The sequence below is a fragment of the Apus apus genome, chromosome 5 (genome assembly GCF_020740795.1).
Source record: "Apus apus isolate bApuApu2 chromosome 5, bApuApu2.pri.cur, whole genome shotgun sequence".
NCBI classification, from domain to species: domain Eukaryota; kingdom Metazoa; phylum Chordata; class Aves; order Apodiformes; family Apodidae; genus Apus; species Apus apus.
The window spans coordinates 29,774,997-29,799,474 of NC_067286.1; the positions used below are offsets into that span (position 1 = coordinate 29,774,997).

Here is a 24,478-nt window from a genome sequence, read left to right on the forward strand (position 1 = left end):
GTAGATCAGATAAGACAAGTGAATTGCTAAAACTGGATCAGTGTCAGCTATTTAAGTGAGAAGATAGATAAACAATCATGCATCCTGTAGCAGTTGGATTTATGCAGGTTGAAGTCCAGTCCCATATCAGGCAATACAGGGAAATGCCTTACATGGAAAGGACTAGATGAGCATTTTTTTGGAGACTAATCCCAATCAGCTGTATAAACACAGTGCCCACTTCTGTTGGTCTGTAAGGAATCTCAATTTATTTGTCTCAAGATAATTGAAAAATCATTATTGTCCTTAAGAAAAGTTGTCCTGAGGCTGGGAGATAGGGGATATATCCTAGACCAAGATAGTGTTTTTCTTTTCCACTAATGCTTCCAAATGTGGCTTTTCTCTTACTGTAGTACTGGATAAATGAATACACCTCCACCTTGGGGATTGGTGTCTTCCACTCGGGCATCGAGATCTACGGCAGAGGTATGAAGTATTTCCTTTTCCCTACCTGCAGAACATGGGGACAACTCTATGGCTTGTCTGATACAGAAAAACACCCCGAACTTATAGCTTTTGGCAATAAATGTTCTGAGGAGTGAAAAACACAGACACTTCTCTTTTTAGAGTCCATTTTGGAGTCCAGCAGGAGCTACTGCAGTTCTGTCATGATCCATGTAGCCCTTGATATTTTCAGCTTGTAGCTGCAGCCTTTGTAGCTTGTGCAGGTGTGTGGCTGGATGGCAGATAGGTGGGACCAAGCAATGTGGGAAAGCCATTTTACAGTGAAGAAAGGGGAGAGAAAAGGGACAAAATAAGGGAGAGGGGAAAGAGAGGTGTATCAGTGGTTGTCTTGAGATGTCCATATGTATATTTGAGTTAATTCCCTGCCAAAGTAAATCTGTTTTGCAGTAATTCTTTGTGAATGTCTGTGGTCTAGGACTCTTGGAATCTGTATTTCCAGCTCTTGGAGACCATTCTTTTGAAACATCAGAGCTACATGGAAAAGAAAATGTCTTGTAAGACTTGAAATGGTCTGACAAGAGCAACCATTGCAAAAGGAGCAGTCAAAAAATCTGGGAAAACAGCTGTAGTGCAGTGAAGGACAGACTAGCATTGCAGACTTTCTGTTTTCTTCAGCATTAAATGGGAATGATTTGGGATGTCTCACTCGTGGTATTTTTAGCCAGTGCCACACAGTAGATAAAACCCCTGGGTTGCATAGAAGGTTTCACAGGTTGTGCAAGGCAGTGTGCATGACATTGTGAGGTCCAGAGGTGCTTTTAAACAGGCATAGAGGGACCTCCTGGCTTGACTCATACGCTGAGGCAGTAGACTGCCATCAGCTTGGCTTTCTGGAAAGAATTCCTGGTTGCTGCTCCTCTGGAAAAAACACCCTGATTTCTACTTACTCTAGAAAAGACTTATTCCATCAACAGCCTCTTGTAGTGTTTCTAGATGCCTCCATCACAGAACTTTCCACTGAGAGGAAGCCACTTGGACAGGCACAGAAGCAGACTCGGAGAGTTCTGCTGGTGCCTTGGGAAAGGAGTAGTGTTAGCATTGAGGGAGGCTGTGAGGGCATCCTCAGGCTGATAGGTAACTGCACAGAGAAAATGACTTTCAGAGTCTGGCTGAAAGTGCCATTGGCAGTAGCCCAGCCCCTAGTGCTGATGCTGAGCCATGCTGACAGCTGTCATAGACTTTTTCCTGATGTTGTGTTCATTTGATTACTCACAGTCTGTTTCTTTCCTTGTCAGAGTTTGCCTACGGAGGGCATCCCTATCCTTTCAGTGGGATTTTTGAGATCACCCCTGGCAGTGCAGTAGAACTTGGCGAGACCTTTAAATTCAAGTAAGGGCCCTTTTCTACCTCTTCCTCACTCCCTCCTGGTAGCCACCAGTATAGGGGGAGCAGGAAAGTCCTATCCTCTGTGTCTCCCTTTCCCTCTCCTTGTGAGTGCCCTCACTGCATCCTTTCCATCACTCTGGTTCAGAGGCAGAAATTTTGGAGTGTGCACACCAAACAGGGAACAGTGTTAAACTGTGTTTGGCAGGGTTTAAAAGCATACTCACAAGTAAATGAAGTTCTCTTTTCTCATTTTAATTGTTTTCTGTGCTCCCAGTTTCACCTGTCACCAAGAACAGGAGTAACTGTGTGTTACACAGAGCCCCTGCACAGGGGAAAACCCAAAATCTAGTGTTTTTACGAGTGTCACCCATTTATGGACACTGCAGAGAGTACCAGAAGTTATATCCTGTGTTTATTGCTACTCTGTCACAAGGGACAGGCCAGCTGCTGGGGGAGTCTGAGAGGATACTGCATTAACATGTTGTTCAAGGTGCTCAGACTGTGGGGCTGTGGGTCAAGGAGCTGCCCATGGCAGGTGGGGCTGCCAGTTTACGCTGCAGGTCATTGGAGACCTTTGGAAGTGTAAGCCCTTTTGGGTGAAAACTGGAAGAAGCAATAGTTTTCTGCATGAAGTTCTCAGTCTGCTCCTTCATAGTCCACCCCATGGAAACCTTCTCCACCATGAGAAAATAATCTCTGTTCTACTGGAAGTTTCTACTGAGGGACAATGGGCAGAGTGGGAGCAGAGACTTCCCTGGTGTTGAGCAGGAAGCTCTTAGGATTGTTGCCTGTGCTGTAGCCTGCTTAGTGGAAAAGCTGGTAATATTCCTGTGCCATTTTGTTAGTGAGAGGTTCTGAAAGCCCCAGACATGCATATTCATGCTTTAAGCCCCTCCTTCTTGCCAACGGCCAACCATTTCCTTTTCCCTGGGCATGTATCACTCTCTTCACTGTATCTTTCCATGTTTCCCATTATGTGTTTTGTTTTTAACTAGAGAATCCATTGCCTTGGGCACTACAGACTTCACAGAAGAGGATGTGGATAAGATTATGGAAGAGCTGGGCAAGGAGTACAAAGGCAACGCCTACCACCTGATGCACAAGAACTGTAATCACTTCTCTGCTGCTCTGGCTGAGGTGGGCACAGCCATGGGTTTTTTTTGGGGTTGGTTTATTTTTGTATTTTTTGCTGCTTCAGATCTGTGGAATCCCACAGAAAGGGAACTGGGGTCAGGCCAGCCCTTAATATTTTTTGAAGCCCTTTGCTGTTGAAAGGGATGGGATCAGGAGGTGGAGATGCAGCAGGTTTATCACGTTTGGTCTAAACTGTGTGGGAAATAAAGAATGCCTGCATTTTAGTTCACTGAATAGATACAGAGCAGGAACTGGAAAGAGAGACCTGGCTAGCATGCAAGTGTGCGTAATTTTAATAACAAGCACAAATAACCCTATATGATCTGCAAAGGAGTAAGAGTGGCTTATCAGTGTTCTGCAAACAAAAATTTGCTGTATTCAGGGAGTGGGGATCCCTTTTCCTTATTTAATATGCACCATTCAAACCCATTAAAAAAAAGTATTGATCTTCTCAGAGAGATCTTTCTTTGCTTTGTCATTTTCATGTTCGTAACACCTCTGTGAATTATAACAGAGCTGATATTTCTCCTCAGAAAGAACTGAAGCACAGAGAAGAACAAATTTACCTCGGGTACATGCTGATTTTGGATATTTGGTTTTCAATTGCCAAGATTTTGAATATCTGGGGGGGAAGCTGCCTTCCCCCTCAACCCCTAGCTGACATATTTAAAGCGTGCTTCAATTAAGGGGTGATTATTCAGCACTTGTGTAAACCTGAATTCAGGATCTTGACTCAGTGCCAGAAAAAGACACAAAAAGGACAAAATGGAAGTGACTTTCCATAAAAACTGTTTCTCTGTTCTTCACAATACAGTTTAACTGCTTTAATAGTGAAACTTTAATTTCTCTTTCTGGAGTCCCTATCCTCATTCATTACACATCTCTCATCTTCCTCATATGAGGCAAGTCCTATGCCAATAACCTCTTTTGCAACCAGTGTCCAGGCATTCCCCAAACAGACCTGTTGAGGAACTTCAGTGAGGTGAGATTCTCTAGAAAAAATACTGTCTGATTTGTAAGCAAATCTCTAGGGAATCTGTGAACTAGCAGTTAATTTACAAGGAACCTGCTTAGGCTCTTAGGATAACCAGTTCTCTATTGATTTCATCCTTGCTCATTATAGAAAGAGAAAATGACTGAGTCTTTTCTGTAAATGTTATCAATTAAAAATAAACAGGAGGAATTGTATTGGTACAAACAGAGAATGAAGTTTCAAGCAGTACAATGATCAAATCAATGTTAGCCTTGCTACTGTTTTTGAGTCAAATAATCAAATTACTACAGCAGAAAATGGGAACTTTAAAAAATACAAAGAAAACCCAGGAGAAAGCTGTGTGATGATTAGCAAAAGCTAATAAAACCAACCAACCAAACTTTACCTGCAGCAGTGAAAGGCTATTGCTTATTAAATACTTTGATATGCTGAATTTCTGTCTTGTGTCCAAGCCATAAGCTCAAAGCCAGCCTTCCTCGATTCTGTTGCTATATGCCATGACTCATTGCCTCTTCCTTGTCCAGCCTTTGAAACACAGGTCAAATAAGATAGATCTCAATAAAAACCTACTAGTCTGTTTTAAATTTTGGTTTCAATACACCTTCAGTGAACATCTTTACAGGAGTGGAATTAAGGGTTAAGTTTTCTTGAAGTGGGTTCTGTGTGCTTGTTTACTGCCTTAACCTGTCCAGATAATAAAATAGAAGCCTAAATGGCTAGTTGTGACATGTCTGCTTCCAAGAGCATAATTCACTCATGATTTAGGTCAGTTTAAACCATAGGCAAGCTGGATTTTTTTATTGCTGTTGCTCTTCACATATGTCCATGTTTATCATCCTTCCCTAAAGTATTAAACATACAAAACCAGAGAAGGTGCATTTCAGGCCCAGGAGCAAAAGGCCCTGAGTGGTCTCTGGTATCAAGATATGGAAAATGGGAGCTGACATTCTTAAAGAAAAAGCTGGTGTTAAGACACACTAAGCAAATGTTCTAAACATTCAGCGTGCCTTTACCAGCAAGATGAGAAGCACAGGTGGCCACCTTATGACAGATGTCTCCATCTTTTCTGGTAAACACAGCAATTTGGCAATCAATGTGTTTCAAAGCTGGGTGAGAAGAAACAACTTATCTTGGGGTGCTTCTGACCTCTTGGAGGAAAGACTGCTTGAAATCTGTTGGGCAGAGCCTGCTTGAACTGGAAGCAATGAAAGTTTCTATTCTCATTTCCCAACATCTGAATGCTTGCTTAACTGTACAGACTTTGTGCCTTTTTTTTTTTTCTTGCTGTAGTTCCCATTAAAACTAAACAAAACAAAAATCACCACATTTGGAAGCTCCAGGCCCTACTATGTAGAGCTATAAGGTGCAGTGTTGAAGTGCACAGAATATGGTGACTACATGAGTGGCTCTCAAGACTGTGTAGATATGTGTCACCATAGAGGGCAGAAAACAGAACTGATATTTGTTCCCTAAAACCAGTTCTAAGATGAGTATGTTTAGCATTTGTATTGCCCTTTCCTTCAGACTCTCCATCTGTGAAGCAGCAATAATAACAATTAGCATCTATTTATGCATAGCCTTGTTATGTGGCAGTTAGAGACAGGAAACTGGGAAAACTGTTCCAAGAATTAGAAGAAAAGATGTAGAAATCTTGTTCAACAGAATGAAATTGCTCACTGAAACTGGGATTTAACTCAAGCAACACAAACAGCAGCCAAATATTTTACATGAGTATTAATTCTCAGTCTCTCTGAAAGGTGATTCAATCAGTATTGCAATGCCCTTTCACCACAGAGAGGGGTGGAGTGGAGGCTAATTTTTTGCATGAAAGAGGGACTGACCAGCTGTGCTTCCTACAGCTCTTTAGGCCTTTCTGCTTATGGGCATAAGCAGTTGTGAAAGTCCAGGAGATGGCTGTTCTGAGCCTTCTGGGTAATGCCAGGCAACTCACATTCCTGCTCTCTGCCTAACTATCCTTGTATGCTGGGATATTTCCTTCCTTCTAAAAGGGCTCTCAGATCTTTTAGTGGCAGCTCTCTATTCTGTCAAGGTTAATTAGCTTGTTGATGGCTTGCATTGTTCTTTGTGAGCAAAACCAGAGCTAGAGCTTTATAGCTGTGTGGTGATGTATGAGTTAACGCGTGTTTACACAAATCTGTCTGGCAGGCCTTGAGAGTTGGCTGCATGGCCATGTGTCAGGTAGCTGTGTTTGGCTGCCTTCATTTCCTCATCTGGCTGTGGGCTTGCTAATTAGTATGCTTACAGATGTTGCCCCATGGCTGGTCCAGGGGCTGGGAGGATACCATCTGGCCACACAGACTGAGGGCAGATGCAGCCATGTGTCCTGCTGGCTGAGGTCACGATTCTGCAGAAGGAACTGGGAAGGAGGTCTAAAGCTGGCTCTCTCTCCCAGACTGGCTTTCTCAGGATCACACTGTGAGACAATGTCCATGTGTCTGATTGCCAGGATTTGTAAGCCAGGTTCCCCATCCTCAAAAGGACTGCTGAAACCACAGGAATCGGGCTTTATTTTCAAATTTTTGTTTTCTTGTCTTTTAGCAGTGTTTTCCCAGCAAATAGAACATCCATTTGGAAAGCTGCTGTCTGCATCTGTTTATGAATTATTTTTCTGTCACATTCCTATTTAATACAATAATGCCTAAGGTCCCACCATGATAACTGGTAACTGTTAATTTTAACAGTTATAAACTTCGTGGTCTAAGCAGGCAATGCAGGCTGACTGCTAATGGTTAGGAATATGTCCAGACCTATGTTCATGACTCTGCCATTTGGTTGTGCATCTTGAAAAGTTTCTGGACTGTAGCAAGTCCAACACAAGCACATAAGCTCTACTTAACCACTGGGTATGCCTTTGACCTGCTATCTACCCCTGGAAAAAACTCCCTTTGCAATGCTGTTGCAGCCTAATTGCATGCTGCTTTCCCTGCAGTGCCACGCATCTCTTCTGATCTTCCTACCCACCTACACTTGTAAGTTGTAGTGAGGGCTTTGTTACTCCCTCCCTGGCACTTAGCTCTGAATTCTCCTTACTCCCTATTGTAGACTGCCAAGCATATTCCTACTTGCTCAAGACTTAGATCTCTTCTTGCTTTGCCAGTTCCCTGTGGACTTCTAATGAGCAGCTACTGGATCAAAGAGGCATAGCTGTGTCTACTCACAAAGCTGCTCCTGTGGAAAGAAAACAGAGCATGCCTCTGTTTTACCTGCAGCTGTTCAGACTTCATCTTCTCCAATGCCATTTCCTGGCAGCTTTCTCAGTGAGCAATGCAGAGAACATGCTACATGATCCCAAGTCTCTTTCTGCAGATTTCCTGAGAAATTCTTCTTCACTGGGGAACTCTGAATTACTTAAGTAAGGAACTACCAGACAGCATAAGTCTAATCCTAGTAAGTTCTGCACACCATCTCAATTAGTTTTGAATAAAGTTCTGGTGTAAAGAAGGGCAGAATTTCCTAGTGGATAGTCATGAGAGAGAAATGGGATGCATCCCCCAATGCATTTGCCCAGCTTCAATTTAAGGTTACTGGTACATACACCACTTAATACTCCTTTGTGGTCTTCCTTTACACTTCACATCTGTGTCAGTGTGGGAAAGGGAGGAAGCTTGATATAAGCAGTGAAAATGTAGTTAGGGTTGCCTTAGTCACTCTGACTCCTGCAACATGGTCCCATGGTACCTATAGTTATAAACCACTAAAGCAAATTGTGGGTTAAAATGAAGAGGTTCATCAAACTGGGAGTAGCAATTTGCCTACAAGAAGCTTGTTCATTTCAAGTTGCTTATGTTGACAATCTTAGAAATCAAGTAGTTTCAGGACCACGTTCTCTGAAGAAACTGTCCAGGAGGATGGGGGGTCCTTTGAGGAGACTTATGCCTGCAATTTCTGCAAATCAAAATCAGTCAGGCCATCAGTAGCACAGACCAACTTTTCCACCCTGTTCTGAGCTTCTGTGCCATTCTGTATGTCAGTACTCCAGGTAGGTGATACTGCTGGTACACAGCAGGGATTTTGGCATTTTGATAAGGCTACGTATGTGTGAGGAATTCCATTAGGGTCACATCAATGTTGCCTGAAGTCCTTCTGTTTGATCATCTGTTGTTACGTCACTATGTTCCTAACTATCCCCCATCTATGCATGTAGCAATAAGTCCAAGTGGCCCTTGAAGAAATTGCAAAATACTTATGTTCTTTATGAGTTGCCTTGGTGAATGAAAGAGGCTATTAAAAATCTGCCAGCTGGAAAAAATACTGACTCTCAACAGCAGAAAAACATTTTAAAACAAGAAAAAAGGCTAAAATAATTAGTTTTTTTCCATAAGGTGATTTGTTGATTTTCCTGATTTTTCAGAACAAGGAGATGTAAGATAACAAAAGGAAAGAGTTACAAATTACTCTAAAGCAGATATAAAGGGAGAGGAATACATTTGTGCCTTCAGGAAAAAGCCAAGCTCAAAGTAATTCCGGGGCTGCAAGGACCTGCAGGTTTGAGGTCCCAGCCATGCCACTGCTTTGCAGGAGCACTTGTCCCTGCAGCCGTGGGCCACAAGGAAGTATGGCATGAGGTGCCAAGACAGATGCAGAGTTACACACTTAGTCACCAAGACTGTTCTTTGGGCACAGATAAGGGTAGATGCATGCAGATACAGGGAACTGTGAGACTGTGGTCAGAGGGCTCTGTTCAACGCGAGTGTGTGGCTCAGGATCCTGAAGCTCTACAATGTGGGCTTGTGACAGGCAGATATTAGGCAAGGCAAATGCAAACCTGGCACAGCTCGTACCCCCAAACACACGTAAAGGTGGAAGGTTGACTGCCAGGGCTTCAAATATGGGCATATAAGTATATGAGCCCTGCTGATGTGTGGGGTGAATGGTGAGTGTACAGTGCCTGAGGGCAGCTCCTTTGAAGAAGACAGCAGTAACTACAGGATCAGAGGGAGAATGAAGGTTTTTCTGCTTCCAAGTTCTCCAGTCTGGCAATATGCCTTAAAGTTGAGTGTAAGGATCACACCATCTCACTGCAGCTTGAAGACACTGAGAAAGTTTTTGCTGCTTAGCCCATTCACAAACAGATGATGACTCACTTGATTTCTCACCAACAATTGTCCATGCTTTTGAAGTTTCCTTTGTAAGGTGAGCTATGGAGCTATGTTCTTACAGGAGTGATGACAGTTGCTGTAGCATGTCTGGGAAAAGGGCAAACCACCATGGGAAGGGAGAAAACCACCTTTGAATCCGCACCAGAACTGGAAGATAAGTGGTATGACTTGAGGAAACCACTCCTTCTCCCTTCATGTGTGCTTACTGCCAAGCAACTGGAATGATCCCTATTTAAGGAAATTCTTCAGCACCTTGCTATAGGACATGAGACATATTTATTAAAGAAGTGTGGCTTCTGAGCACCAGAGAAGATAGCCCCCTTTTTTCCCCAATAGCCTTACCAGTCATAGAATAGAAATAATGCCAGTCGGTCTTATGGGCTCACCATAATTAGGCAATTATTTGAGGCACTGATTTTGATTCATGTTAGTAACTGTTGATGTTGGAACTTTACCTGAGGACAGCAGTGACAGAATTTTTCATTCTTTCATCATGTCTTTCCTCCCTCTTCTTGAAAGAGCAATGACTTCTTTTTGATTTCTATCTGTAATTTATCTTAAGTACCAGAAAAGGTCAAAATACTCTCTATTTTGTATCAGGTTCCCAGTCTGGAGTTATTTATCTGTCTTGCAGCTGTTCTAAAACTACAACCCACCCCCACCTCCAAAAAAAAAAAAAAAAAAAAAGAAAGGAGAAGGCAGGCAGGAGTAGGCTGAGTCTGTGTTAGTAGGACCTTTTTGTACTTTAAGAGTACAGTCAAAGAATCTGCAGCAGCCCCTGGGCTGCACCTAGCTCAGAAACACCTGAGTGATCTGGTACAAATTCCCCCAGAGTCAATGAAAGCAGAATTTGGCCACATGTCTGAGGGATGGTGAAGCAAAATTAAACATCCCTAATTGCTACCTAAATTCTCATTACTTTCTCTTATACCTAGAGAAATCTATTAAAAAAGACTAGAACCAGTGCTGAAGTCAGTGCACATGGTTCACATCCACATGTGATCATTCTTCAGAAGGCTCTTTAAGGTCATTTGGATATGAGGGATTAAAAACCATTCAGTAAAACAGATTGGTATCACATCCAGCTTCCTTTTGTACTCACTCATCATTTTCACCCCTTTATTCCTTTAAATACTAAAGGATTTGTTTCCTTATTGCTCAAAATTTCTTGATCCACAGGATTGGATCAGAGATGCCATCTGGGTAAATGGCTAAAATTTGAACTAATTATTAGAGCCGAACTAGGTTTTTCAAAGTAAACCAAATCATCAAAAGCAGAGCCTGTTAGAGGGATCTGATATTTTTAATAAAACTTTTGCTAGGAGGTTTTGTGGGTTCAAGCAGAACTATCTGGTGAGGCATACTCATCCTCAAGTAGCTGAGAGATTTATGGATACAGAGAAGCTTGCTGGGGTGTGGGAGAATAAGTTGGACTAAATATATATTTACCTTTCCTCCTACATTTCAGCAAAAATTCTCCTAAATATTAGCAACCAGTTGTTCTGGAGCAGGGAGTCCTTCAGCCTTTTCTGGGGGAACTGTCCTACTTTAATAATTTACATAAATAGAGAGACAACACATTTCAGCAGGACAAGAAGGCCTAAATCAGAAATTGTGTGTTTGTGCTTTTAGAAGCTCCTTTTGAAGCTGTGAATTTGCAGAAGTTTCCAGAGAGAGAAAAGTATTTTGGCAAACTGAGTGTCTTGCCCTTGGCTGAAGGGGCCTTGGAAAACAAGGTGAATGGAGTGAGCTTGGCTCATTCTTTGTTGTCATGGGAGGGGAAAAGTCTCCTGAGCACCTGAGGTCACTTTGGTAAGCCTTGGAAAATTGATGAGGTTGGCTTCTACAGGGGAGGCATTATGGACTTCTTTTCAGCCAGTATTAGAGCTGCAGCACTGCAATGCTCAACCTGAGTGGTAAAATACCTCCCAGTCTCCTAAACTCAGCAGGACTCTCTCAAATCAGCCTAAAAGGAGGGTCTCCAATAGGAAATACCTTGGAGATTAACAGATGGAGTCTGCACAGTGAATCCTGCAACCTGATGGTTACAGAGGACTGAGGTAGGCATCCAGCATACCCACTACTGATGCTGACACCACAGTGATATTATTAAACCTGCACACCAGATGGGATGGAGAAGCTTGGTGAGGCCACGCAATCTGAGCATCCTTGGGAGGCAGGGGATGATCTTCATTCAATCAGGCTTCCTTGCACACAGATCACATCTAGGCTGGATGCTAGGGCTTCTTTCCCCTTCTCTTTGTATTATTGGCAAAGCTCCGTCCTATTGATAGTAGCAATAGATAGCTTCTATCATTGTGTATCACTGTGATCGCAGAAAATACGTGTCTCTTGTAAGTGAAGTGCAGTGTAAAGTATCTCTGATTGATTTTAGAGCTGTGTCTGGTGTATATGTCCCTGATGATGTGACTGTCTTGGCTGCCCTTCATCAGTGGGGTTGGAGCCTTGGTAGAATGGAGGGATCTTACTTTACTGGTAGAAGATGTGGAGCTGTGCTGAAGCAACAGGAGATTGTTCTTTTCTCTCTGGCAGTGCCAGTGCATGTTCTTTTCTCTCTGGCTATTCACTGGTCTTCTTTTCAGTCCAGGCAAAGCTAACAGCATGTAACAAACTTATATCACAATCCTGCTTTCCTTAGGGAAGCTTGACTTGCAGAACATTCTCTGAAAAAGACAGGTTTAGTGAGTCAAGGACCAAATGAGGACATTTTTTTAATCATCAGTGAATAATTCAAACCTAAAACGTTTTTGGGTCCTTCCCCAGGCACACATGAGTTCTCATTATAATGTTATGAAAAAGCTGGAAGCTCTCTTTATCCTGAAAGCTATCGAAGAGAAAGGATGAAACAGGGAAGAAGGGAGCTTCAGGTGGCATTTGAGTCACAGTCAAAAGTGGCAAAAGCTTTTATAAACCAGTCTTCAGGAGATCCTAAGTAGATGAGTATATGTGTTTTCCTTAGTCAAGAACTGTTTTTCAGTTGTCTCTGTAGAGGAGGAGATAGGTGTTTTGTTGTGTAAAAGCCTACATGCAATTCTGTTAATGGCAGGGGACACACTGCTCCCAACAGACAGAAAGGAGAAAAGGAAATGAACAAATAAACAAGAAAACAACCACAGGGCATGAAAGAACATTAGGAAAGCTTTATTTCCTGGCACCTGAGCCAGTCCTCACTGAAGCTGATGGAAAGTCTTGCTTCACTGCAGCAGCAGTGTTTGAATGTTGTAAGCTCTATGGGGAACAGGCTGTGTTTGTTTTCTTGTTTTTAACTGCCACATACGTGTAGCTGTAGAAGAAGCTTATTAATAAAGACATCCCTCACCCATAAATTATCCTTATGGCTTTGGATGGATGTCATTTTTGCCTCTTATTTCTGACTGTAATTGTGCACAATTTTCATTGCATGCAGTTAATAAACTGCTACATTGCCTGCCAGATGAGGCTTCTCTGCAGTGGTAAAATGAGATTTCTAGGTGTAGTTTGTGTACTAGTTGAAATTTATTATATGTTTGGGAAGTCCTTGGAATGAAGGCTGCGATAAAAATAAAAACTTCATGTTCTGTCATTAACCTTTCTAGCCTTGCTATCCTGAATGAGTCCTCTAGCCCAACAGAAATGATTAGTGGGATAACTCTTATATGCACCTTTCAGTCCAACCTTTTCCCCTTGTCTATCTACTTGTGCAGGGAAATAGTATGAGGTGGCAAGCAATTTGCAACAGAAATCAACCCTCCCCTGAATGGAAATTTTTGTAGCACATCATTTCAGTTTCTTCAAAGAGGGCTGATTTGCCACATGTGCCTCTGTTACTATTTCAGGTTTTCCTTTTAATCTATCTAGCCAAAAAGATAACTATCAAGGTATTTTATGAGTAAATTTGGAAAAAAAACTCTGAGGTTTGTGTAAATCTCAATCTCTCTGAGGTTGGTGTAAGTTGTGGTATTTTTGCACTATCTATTTTATTTTATCTGCTTTTTGCATCTGTCTTACCAAATGGAAAGTAAAAAAAAAAAGTAAAAAAAAAAAAAAGTAGTATCTTTCTCTGTTATAAATAAACACTGGTTCACACTGTTCACATCTCTAGATGCACCATCACGGAGCCCCTGAATCTTAGTGTGTGCAAATGCCTGAGAGCAGATGCCTTATTTCCACAGATGAAGATGGCAAGGAAAATCCCTGTCCATTTCACCACTGCCTGTTGATAAATGAAAAGTGTCCAGCATGTAAATGATGGTCTAAGTGTGTTGATTTGCTTTTGAGACTGGAAAATTTTGCTTAGGAGTTCTGCCAACACTGCCAGAAAGGTCTTTCCCTGTTCCTATGAGTTCCTGCCTTCTCTTTTCTCATTGTATCTCCATCTGCAGTAACCTGCTGCTCACCAATGTTAGGAAACAAGGCTTGAGACTGAAACACAGGATTTTCTTGGTTAGCTATTCTGGAAATACAGTCTTCATGTCCAACGCTCTAAGCATATGGGTTGGCCTGGTCACGTTCAGCCTGTCCACAACACATGAAAGAATGGACACTTATTAGGCAGCTGCTGTTCTCAGCTACTGGTCTCAAAACAGCACCTGCTAGCAGAAGGCAGTTCCTCTTCATGCTATCAGGATAATACAAATGAATTGCAGTTGTTCATTCATTTGGTGAGAGAGTAATTATTTTAAATGCCACTAACAAGGTCAGATTTAATGATACTCAGCATTCCCAAAATGATCATCTGTTACAAGGCCACTTGCTGCCCACCTTGTCATCCTGCAGCTGCTGGCTGTACTTATAAGTGCTGGTTGCAAGGAATTCCATGCTCAAAGAGGTAGTGCCATGCTGCAGAGTCAGTACATATGTAATTGGTGGTGCCACTCATCATTCAGTTCCAATTACGGTTCATTGAGATGTCACATTTGCAGCCACCATTCCTCTCCACCAGTGGCCTGGCCAGTGAAGCTGTAACAGTGCTGTGAGTGCTGAGGTGCTGTAGGCCAGCTGTCTCCTTTGACCCAGCACTATCTACTCCATTGTCTCTGTTCTCAGCATCTCTCTCTCTGCATGCAGACTCCTGTGTGGAAGCAGCTCTGTTCTTCTACCACAGGACCACAGAGTTTGACATGTTCCCACTGTCATCACAAGGGGAGTAAGACCCTGGGTATTAAGTCCCTCCTTTCAATGCTTTCCCTTTTTCTCACTCCTGGCTGGTTTCAGGGAGACAGTGCAGATGCTTCTTCTGCTTTACATGGGAGAAACACCTGCAGCCCTGGGCAGGAGCTGTAGGAGTGGCAGTGCCCTGCCTGCTGTGGAACAAAAAAGGATTGCATAGAAGAATAGCAGGATTTTAGACAGTTGCTTAAATTAATGGTAAAGGTTTTTTTCCTTCCTGCCTCTGACTCAGGATGCTACCTCCCAGCACGCAGCCTCATTACTGAGCTCATACAGCCTCATCTGCAGCTTCTCAGCTGTATCTGCAGGGCCAGGCCCTTCCTGGCTCTGATGAACATGTGCTGCGTGCAGCTTCACAGCCCCCCTCATCTATTCTGTTGATCCCCACAGGCCAGTGATACTCCCTGGAGTAGAAATTGACATTTTTACACAGTAACCATAAAACACATCTGTTTGAAGCACTTGATCCTAACATACCAACTTTGCCTGTGCTTTCTGGTGCCTTGCAAAGGCTGCATATCTGTTCTCTTTCAGGAATGTTACTTAAGCATATACACCATAAGCAGCTGATGATCAGGGGTTCAGAGCTAGAGGTGCTGTTCCTGACTGGTGCCCTCAAACTCCCTTATCTCTGCCAGCACTGGACAGTTATACTACCTGTTTAGTGGTGGTAAAAAAGATGTCCCTGTGCCTTGGGTTAATGGTTTCTTCTAGTTGTGTCCAAGTACTAATTTCAACATGTTGCCATGCTTCTTTTTCTACATGTGATTTTTGGCTACTCTAGCACAGTCTGCAAGCTTTGCCTAAGCAGATGTGCAGGTTTGAATCTAATGGCCTTATTCTGAAATTTTGATAAGCATCATCTATGCTATATTATCTAGGCCTTGTAGGATCCAACTTGTGCAAACACTAAAAAGATTCCCCTTGGACTCTAAAGGCTTTGCTTTTAAAGTGCTCTTGGGTGTGTGTTAGACTCCTTAGGGGCCCATAAAAGCCCTTTGCATTCCCTAAGACACACCAAGGGGAATACTGTACAGTAGCTCAAATGGATATATGTCCCATGTGAATGCCATCTCATTTTTAGCACGGCTGCTAAGTGGAAGTGGCAGTGGGTGGTTCAGCAGATATTCAGTGCTGAGGTCTCTGAGCCTCAGTTTGAAGACAAGAATTAGAGTAATTAGAATGTATTGTTTGAGGAATGTAACATTGCCTCTGCTCATCTTGATTTTCATGGATTGGAGCACTACATGGTGCTTTTGGGAAGGCTCACTTAAAAACATTTCTGAAGTGCCTTGAGTTATGCTTCAGGTCATGGCCTGAATTGCCCCAGTTGCATCATTCAGCACAGAGCAGTACTTAGTGCATTCAAGTGCTTTCTCTTAGGATCTACAACTAATCAGCCCTTCATTTTATTTTGAAATTGCCTCAGCCTGTTGGACTATCTTGGGTAACATCCAGCATATGCCCATAGACCCAAAGCCCTCACAAAATGCAGCACATTTATAGTATTGTCCTTTGGAAGGCAGAAGGAAGACTCAGATTTTTCCATTGTGGCAATGAGGCGCAGTTCTTAGGGCACTTAAGGGACTAAAAGGTGATGGGGTGTAGTCCTTACTCCCAGGGCAGTTTGCAGGTTTTAACCAGTGACTGTTTAGTGCAAAATGACACAGCTTAAGATGCTCAGAGGATCTTTGTGTAACCCAAAGTAGTTGTTTCTTGATGAGTTGAAATCCTGGTGTGGATTTGACAGCTGCCCAGAAATAGCACCCAAACTGTCATGTCCCATTTCTCCCTCACATTTGACTTTAGCCATGGATGTCTGAACTGTTCTTTCCACTTGACTCTGCAGATGCCAGCTGGGTCACTCGCAGCTCTTAGGCAGAGGCCCCAGAAGAAGCTGCAGCTGCGGGAGATGTTGCTCTCTATCAGGAGGTGCCCCTCAGTGGAAGCTGCAAGTACACGCAGCCTGTGCAGAGGTTTCTGCCTGAAAAGGGGACAGGTCTCTTGGTGGGCAATCACAAGCTTTGCTTGCTATCCAAAATGCTGGATTTCAGTCTGTGGCAGGGACTGGCTGCCTTTGTGGGGCGAAAATAGTAACTCACACCATCGGGGACCTGACAGTGATGGAAAGATGAGGAAGAGCTGTGCTTGGCGATGAAGGCTGCACATTACTCACAGGAGGTTTGCAAAGCTTAGGAAAGCCCTACATGGGCTGAGTTATTCCAGGCTTCACTGCTAGTGTCCCAAATCTGGGTTCTTCACCTGGTGTGCAGTAAGCCAATCAACATTCAGATTCGAGATTATTTGTCTACATTTCTAGTCTGCAGAGGGTGCCAGGCATTTAACATCAGCCAGCACACTTTTTGGGAGACAGGTAGGATCCCATATAGAAAACAGTTAACAAAGGAAAATCACAACAAAATACATGATTGGTTACCAATGATTCATTTACCATTTCTAATGATACATATGCATCTAAGCTTTTGTTTAAAACATTTAGGGAAGTTACCAGATTAGCATGCTCATTATTCACAAAGGGGTGTGATTTTTAGCATTAAAATTAGCTAAGATAACGAGAGTTTACACCTTCATCCTATCAGCTGCCACTAAGTTCTTACCCAGCCTTGCTCAATTTTTCATCCTGTTATGGGTCTGCTTCTAGACAATAGTTAACCATGAAATACGGTCTTGGGCATCCAACCATGGGGACCCTCCATTCTTCTTGTTATGGTTTTCAAAACAAAGATCGTCATGGTCACCCAGTTTGTAAATATTTAACTCTTCCCTGCCAGCATCACTAGTAGTCCAGCCTCTCAACCCTGCTTTGCAGGGTTTCCCATCCCAAACACTTTTCTGCCATTAGCTAAGTACTGCTGATTCCTCCAGCACAATATGACTTACTGCAAGGAGCAAAAAACCATAGGAACAGATTGTCGTGTTAGTGACATTCCCTGCCACTGCCCTTTTGCTCTTGTGGAGCATTTTGTTTTGCTGTGGAATAGTAACCAGGCTTCACTGACAAGCATGGACAAGCATGACTGAGGAAAGGGAAACCACTTTGACTTCATCATTATCCTTAAGCTCTACAAACTGCCCTTTGATGATTGATGGTCAGATGCCTGCACATCTTTGTTCTTTTTTTGGCTTTTCCTTACCTCTCTGATTCATTCTGTGTGAAGAAGCTCCCATAAACAAAATACAAATGTCTCAGCATTGATTCCACATTGGGAAGTGCTATTTCAGTTGCTAGGGAATCTGCTTAAAAACAGGATTTCTATTTCAGGTAGTCTTACAGTGTGCTGTTCTGCTGTTTCTGCTAATTTTCCAAAGAATAATACTGTGGTTTTATCTTCCTATTAATGTCTGGGGGAAAGTCTTTATTAGGACTTATGGCTGCTTGAGAACTAAATTCACATAGAATCATAGAATGGTTAAGTTTGGAAGGGACCTTAAAGACCATCAGGTTCCACCCTCCCTGCCACAATCAGGGACACCTCACACGAGACCAGGCTGCACAAGGCCTCATCCAACCTGGCCTTGAACACCTCCAGAGAGAAGGCATCAACAACCTCCCCTAGGCAAACTATCCAGCACCTTATTACTCTCATGGTGAATAATTTCTTCCTAATGTCTGACCTAAATCTCCCCTCTTTCAGTTTAAAAACCATTACCCCTTGTCCTATCACTACCCTCTCTGGTGAAAAGCCCCTCCCCAGCTTTCCTGTAGCCCCTTCAGGTACTGCAAGGCTGCTATAAGGTCTCCCTGGAGTCTCCCTTCTCTTCTCCAGGCTGAACAGCCCAAACTCTCTCAGCCTGTCTTCATAGCAGAGCTGCTCCAGCCCTTTGATCATCTTGGTGGCCCTGCTCTGAACCCTCTCCAACAGCTCTATGTCCTTCCTGTGCTGAGGGCTCCAGAGCTGTACCCAGTACTCCAGGTGGGGTCTCACCAGTGCAGAGTAGAGGGGCAGAATCACCTCCCTGGCCCTGCTGGCCACACTTCTTTTGATGCAGCCCAGGATGTGTTTGGCTCTCTGGGCTCCAGCACACACTGAGCTTCTCATCAACTACCACCCTGAAGTCCTTCTCCTCAGGGCTGCTCTCCAGCCATTCTCCCCACAGCCTGTATTTGTGCCTGGGGTTGTGCTGACCCAGGTGCAGGACCTTGCACTTGGCCTTGTTGAACTTCATGAGGTTGGCACTGGCCCACCTCTCCAGCCTGTCAAGGTCTCTCTGGATAGCATCCCTTCCTTCTAGGGTGTCAATTAAACCACACAGCTTGGTATCATCAACAAACTTGCTGAGGATACACTCCATCCCGCTGTCCATGTCTCCAACAAAGGTGTTGAACAGCACTGGTCCCAGTACTGACCCCTGAGAACACCACTTGTCACTTGCCTCCACTTGGACGCTGAACCATTGACCACCACTCTCTAGGTGTGGCCATCCAGCCAATCTCTTATCCACTGAGTGGTCCTTCTGTCAAATCCAAGTCTTGTGAGTTTGGAGACCAGGATGTCATGTGGGCTAGTGTCAAACGCCTTGCAAAAATCCAGGTAGATGGTGTCACTTGCTCTGCCACCATCCACCATCTCTGTAGCCTTGTCACTTTCTGCACTGGCAATGTGTAGACTAAGTTTCTGGGGAGGAAGAAAGAGAAATGCTACAAAATCTAGGGGCAATTGTCCTGCATTTTTTTGGTTTTGGCTTGAATTCAGTGTTTGAGTAGAACATGCAGAGTACAAATAAAATTCAGCAGTATTCTTGTGAAAACAATCAGATATGTCTGATAAGAAAATCAAATGGATCAGCAAATTTTCTATGAATTAGTCTAAATTCCAGAAGAAGAGGTCATCTGTTTATAAGCTCAGGTGATCACTCTAGCACTGGAAACCAGAGATCTGGATGGAGATAAATAATTGCTAGTAAAGTAATTGTCCCCAGATTACAGGTTCATACAGATTCATATAGCTGTATCTCAGGTTAAGCAGAATGCAGCACCAGTAAGAACTGAACTAAAAGTCCTTGGGGTGTATTAGGTAAAAAACAATCTATTCTTGCAAGTAATTTTAGCATCTCAATGGCTCTGCTCATTCTCTGATACCTAATGATAATGTCTTCAATTTCACACATTGATTTTTAAACAATGCGTGTCAAAATAAAATCAGCTGTGTAGTCAAATTAGCATGGTCAAAGGTCTACTGCCTTCTCCACACCTCTTTGCAAACTCCACACTGTTACAGTAAGCTAATTCTCTTATCCTCAAGGTGACTTTTGCAGTGGGACTTAAGATTGTTCTGCCCAGGCCATACACATGAAGGACCAGCTAGTCATCAGCCATAAGAGCTACAATGTACCATCCTCTAGCAGCTGCTCCAGTGCTGCTCCCTGAAAATCTCTTGAAACCTCTAAGCACTGCATTTCTATCATCAATAACAGACATCTAACCAATTCATCTCCTTAGCGGATTACAAACACCCTTTCAGTATTTCCAGTAATTAGTATTAAATTAAGTGTAGTTTTAGCTGGGAAGAGGGTGGGAGAAAGAGCAAAGGAATTTAGTATTGGTTGAAGGTGCAGTATGGAGAATCCTGGAACCACTAATCAATATAAACTATGGGACAAGTTTATGTCTCTGTGGGGTAGGGTTTTATTTCTGCTTGTCTTGCTCCGTGGCAGACAGTGCTCAGAGGGAAGGAAAACTTGGGTATTACATCTACCATACCTGCCACAGACTTTAGGCTCTCTTATACTAGTGTAGGGCCATGCAGGCTGTATATTTACTACAGACAGGTTCTTGAGGCACCCCAGCTGAGCAGTTCCAGACAATTCTGTGTCTAAGGGAAATGGTAAAATGTAAAGGGAAACTTTCCATATGTGGTCTAAGCCAGATACAGCTACTAAAATACAGCACCTGTGTGTGTGGTCACATGCTACAGAAGAAAGTGTCTGCGGTACTCAGTGAGTTTTTCCATTGCTCTGAATATGAGATTACCTTGGAAAACAGTAACTGTGCTACCAGAGTGTAACCCAACTCAGTGCCAGGAGCATCTAGGATGAAACACAGGTCTAGTGAGAAGCTAATATTTTTCTCTTTGTTACTTCCCCCCCTACACATTTAGGAAATACCATACAAAGAGGAATTAAGGTGGATGTGCTAGAATAGGAAAAGGACCCATAGATACTGTGACTTGACTGAACCAGTGTGTCAGCCTAAGGAAGAAAAGTGAGCAGAAAGAGTAGTTTCTCAGGCATCTCCATCCACCTAGTCAGGCTCAGCTTCAGGGCTCCTCAAGGTCTGGCCAGCAACAGCCTGAACATTTTCCAAAAAATGTTGAGCTACCTAAAACATGAGCCTCATTACTTGGTTGAGAAGCACCTGCAGACCTGTCCTTTGACCCATGGACTGCCTAGAAAACTGAGAGGAACTCTTTGATCCAGTCTCTCCTATGATGCTGTGGCTGGCAGGACTCTGTGAGTGTCCAGCAATTGCATTTATTCTTGTTTCTGACTGCAGAAGAAGCTCCTTGCGTTTCTTCTGAGCAGCAGGGAATCCACCATACTGAGGTGGTGGTATGGATGGGGATGGCATTGCCACTGTGCACGTGTTTTGGTACTATTAACCATACTCCTTTTTGGTTTGCTCCACAGATCCTATGTGGGAAAGAGATCCCCCGCTGGGTGAACCGCCTGGCCTACTTCAGCTCGTGCATCCCCTTCCTCCAGAGCTGCCTCCCCAAGGAGTGGCTGACCCCAGCAGCCCTGCAGAGCCACATCAGCCTCGGCCTCCACAAGGAGGAGCAGGGGGACACAACAGATGAGGAGTCCCCCTCCACCTCCACGGCCCCCTCAGCCTCAGGCACCTCGCGAACCTGCAGGCATACCCGGGTCTAAACTGTGCCCAGTATGCCCTCAAATAACATCTTCCTCCTCTCTTGTACTATTTCTTTCTAACACATTTTTGCACACCTTCATTTCTCCTCCTATTCACCGGACAATGCAGGGGAGGGAAATCCCTTTCTACTAAGGAGGTGAAACTTCAGTCCCTTTTCCAGGGACTGCCACTACAGTTGCTCAGCAAAATGACTGTGAACACTGAGCTGGGGAGCATGGCAACTAAACAGGACTCTCCTCCCAGGGACCCCATGCTCCTCAGTCCACAGAGAACTGCTGGCTCTCTTGGGTATGAAAGCATGTGTATGGGCAGAGCGACACCATACTGAGATGTTCCTTCTCTGGAACTGTTTTAACTTTTTATCTCTTTCCCCACCCACATGAGCCCAGCAGCCCCCTCCTGTTTTGGCTGGGGTGTACGGCAAATTTCCTCCCCAGACTCGGTGAAGGAAGCAGAGCCGGAACTCAACCTTCTTGTCTCTTAGACCAGCAATGAGCTCCACTCAGTCCCTCCCTTTTGTAATTACCAGGTTTCTAACTCATGTGAAGGACAAATGAAAGGTGCTGCTGTTCTAAACCACTAGTTTTCAGTACTCAAATTTAAGAGCTCAAACGACTGTCCTGCTCTTGAAAATAATAACAAAGAGCCTAGAATATGAATGTGTTACTGTGGCTTTTCTTTGGGGTCAAAAAGAGGATGGGGCAGTGTTTACAGGCAGCTACTTAAGTAGGTACAAAGATGACTGTTGACCATATTGGTGCTTTTTGGCACAGACCCCTCTCAGTTCCCCTACTTCTAGGCAGTGTTCCTGGTTTCCTCTTTTTCCCCATATTCCCTGGGGAATCTCCCTCCTACCTGACATTTGCTGGCTGCCTTTGGGGAAATGGCCCTCTGTAGCAGTAGGAAGAGAAGAGGGAATCTGTTAGGAAGATTAGTATTTCCTTCAGTTTTTGATCTTGCACTCATAGACCTAAAATGTGGCTCCTGAGCCACCTTTCCCCAGCCTATTTTTGAGCCAAGCCAAGAAGGTAAAAATAAGTGGTGAACCCAAAGAATGTCTACCTGTTTCCTTCTCTTCTCTTTTGGTATGTGGAGGAGGAAACCTAGGGTCAAATCAGGAAAGCATGGATGACCCTTCCCATGCATGAGCCACCATGGTGCCTTCTGTTATGTGCACTATTTCAGTGGCATAAAAAATGGGCACAGCTGGCTCACTGGCCTCTCCAGGCAGACAAGAATCTGGTCCTTGAATGTATTTACACTTATTCTGACAACTGACAAGAAAGTAGAGGAGGAGGAAAGGAGAGGTATACCAACTCTTCCACTCAGTTACCTCAATAGGAGTTCTAGTCAGACTATGTAGGAGAGAATCAAAGGGGAAATACAGGCCCCCTTTCTCCCTGGCAACTCCTCTTGGCTATACAAAGGAGGATGAAAATGGACAAGGCACAGTGTTGAGAGGGGGTTGCCATATTAGAAATGCAGTTCTCAACAGCTACTACCAAGTCAGGACTTTCACCCTCCACCCAGGAAGATGTACAAGCCCTTAGATGGGTGGTTGTTTCCTTTTATTGGTTGCAATAGCATGCTAAGTCCAACCAGATGTTTCTTTAGCTCAGATATGCAGAATTGTGTGCTTTCAGGGCTGAAGGTCTTGGCTATGATGTACATCATGTCCGTACAGGCAGTGCTTTATGGTTTGTTACATGTGCACACTCTTGGTGAAGCAGGAGGCTTTGGAAAGATCTGTTGGATGGAAATATAACTCACAGGATGATCTCACTCCACCGTCCCCTGAAGTGATGCATGTTCAGGCAACAAAACCTTTACAACATGCCTCTTATTTTCATCCTCTGAGCAAATTGCTGCAAGGTCTGTGTTTAATGAAAGTCATGTTCCTTGTTAACCTTGGCTATTCACAGCCAGTGCTGCATTGTGAGCAATTCTGCAGCTCCTGGTATCCAATCCAGCACCAGTCTTGATTATTCCGGCTAGTCCAGGGATGTTTAATAAGATTTCCATCCCCTTCTCCTGCTGCCCAGAAACAACATTATGCAATGTACTGTTGCACTGCCTATTCCCCTGCAGTCATGGTCATTGCAGCCTAAACCAGTGGTGCAAGCTCCATTTGTCTGAAGTTCCCAGGGAGCCTGCCAACAGCCAGCAGCACATTATGTGCAGTGAATTTTAAAATCTCTTTTTAGATCCTTCTCTGGAGGAAAGTGAGAATAGGCTTTCCCAGAGCTTTTCTCTAGGCCAGGGAAACTGCAGCCAGAAGCACCTGGTTCCTGATATGACAAAAGCCAGCCAGCCATCACCCCCGTGTTTCCACTCCACACCTGAGCTCCAGATCATGTATGCATGTAGGAGACAACCAGGGCTCCAGAGGTGTTTCACAAAGAAAACCCTCACACAGTATTTCAACAAGTGAAACATTTAACTGGCTGTATTGTAACCCAGACAAGAAAGCTGTGTTCAGCCTCCCTGGGGACATGAATACATGCTTGGAAGTACGGTGAGCAACACTTGGGGTGACCTGTCAATGTCATAAAAAACAGATGTTTATCCACTCTTATGCTTGTCTATGGGCTTATGGCAGTAGGGTTCACATCGAGGATGCATCAAAATTCTGTTGTAAATCAAAACCAGAATATATTCCAATCTTCAAAAGTGTTTTTTCCCACACCAAAAAGGGAAACTGGAAATAAAATATATGTTGATTATAGCTTTACCTCTGTAATTTAACAGCATTTTAGTTTATTAAACATCAAAACATTTTAAAAGTCTAATTTACTGTTGATCTCTGGCACAGCATAATTGTTTTAGGCACTTTTCTTATCCTTCAAAATATTACAAAATTATTGTTATTATATAATTATATATTTGTATTTAGTTTCATATTTGCTTTCTCTTGCTGTTTTAGAGCATAACACCATGGGGAATTTCTAGATACCAACAGTTGCCAATAAAAACAAAATATCAACTTATGAATCTTAAAGAGAACACCCCACAGTAGAGGCACAAGCCCTTTTAGTGCCCTGGAGTGAGCTGGAGTGAGAGGACACCAACTCTGCACATGTGTGTCAGCAGCTGTGGGTTATTTCCATAACTGAGGACTAATAATACTCAGGTGGGACAGTGAGACCAAAGCTGAGGTTAGCCTCACACTGCAGTATTAGAGTTACAAGATAAACTGTTTCTGGAGAAAGTTAGGGGGAGAGGAAAGAGATAATACTTCTTCTCAGGATGTTTGCAGGTAAATAGTTGTCTTCCAGTACCTCAAGGGGCCTACAGGAAAGCTAGAGAGGGAATTTTTACAAGGACATGTAGCAATAGGAC

At 43.5% G+C, this 24,478-nt stretch overlaps 1 protein-coding gene across 2 annotated transcripts in view; it reads left to right on the forward strand.

The window, feature by feature from the left end:
- SYNJ2BP (synaptojanin 2 binding protein) overlaps positions 1 to 24,032 on the forward strand; it is a 95,418-nt gene extending 71,386 nt beyond the window's left edge. Inside the window, exons 4-7 of one of the 2 annotated variants that reach the window (XM_051620319.1) lie at positions 393 to 465; positions 1,740 to 1,833; positions 2,826 to 2,967; positions 20,896 to 24,014. In XM_051620319.1, the coding sequence (XP_051476279.1) occupies positions 393 to 465; positions 1,740 to 1,833; positions 2,826 to 2,967; positions 20,896 to 21,138 (552 nt within the window). In that variant the 3' untranslated portion in view covers positions 21,139 to 24,014. Of the gene's footprint in view, positions 1 to 392; positions 466 to 1,739; positions 1,834 to 2,825; positions 2,968 to 20,895 lie in introns of both variants that reach the window. The other variant, XM_051620320.1, reaches the window with a different exon arrangement.
- The last annotated feature ends 446 nt before the right edge of the window (positions 24,033 to 24,478 follow it).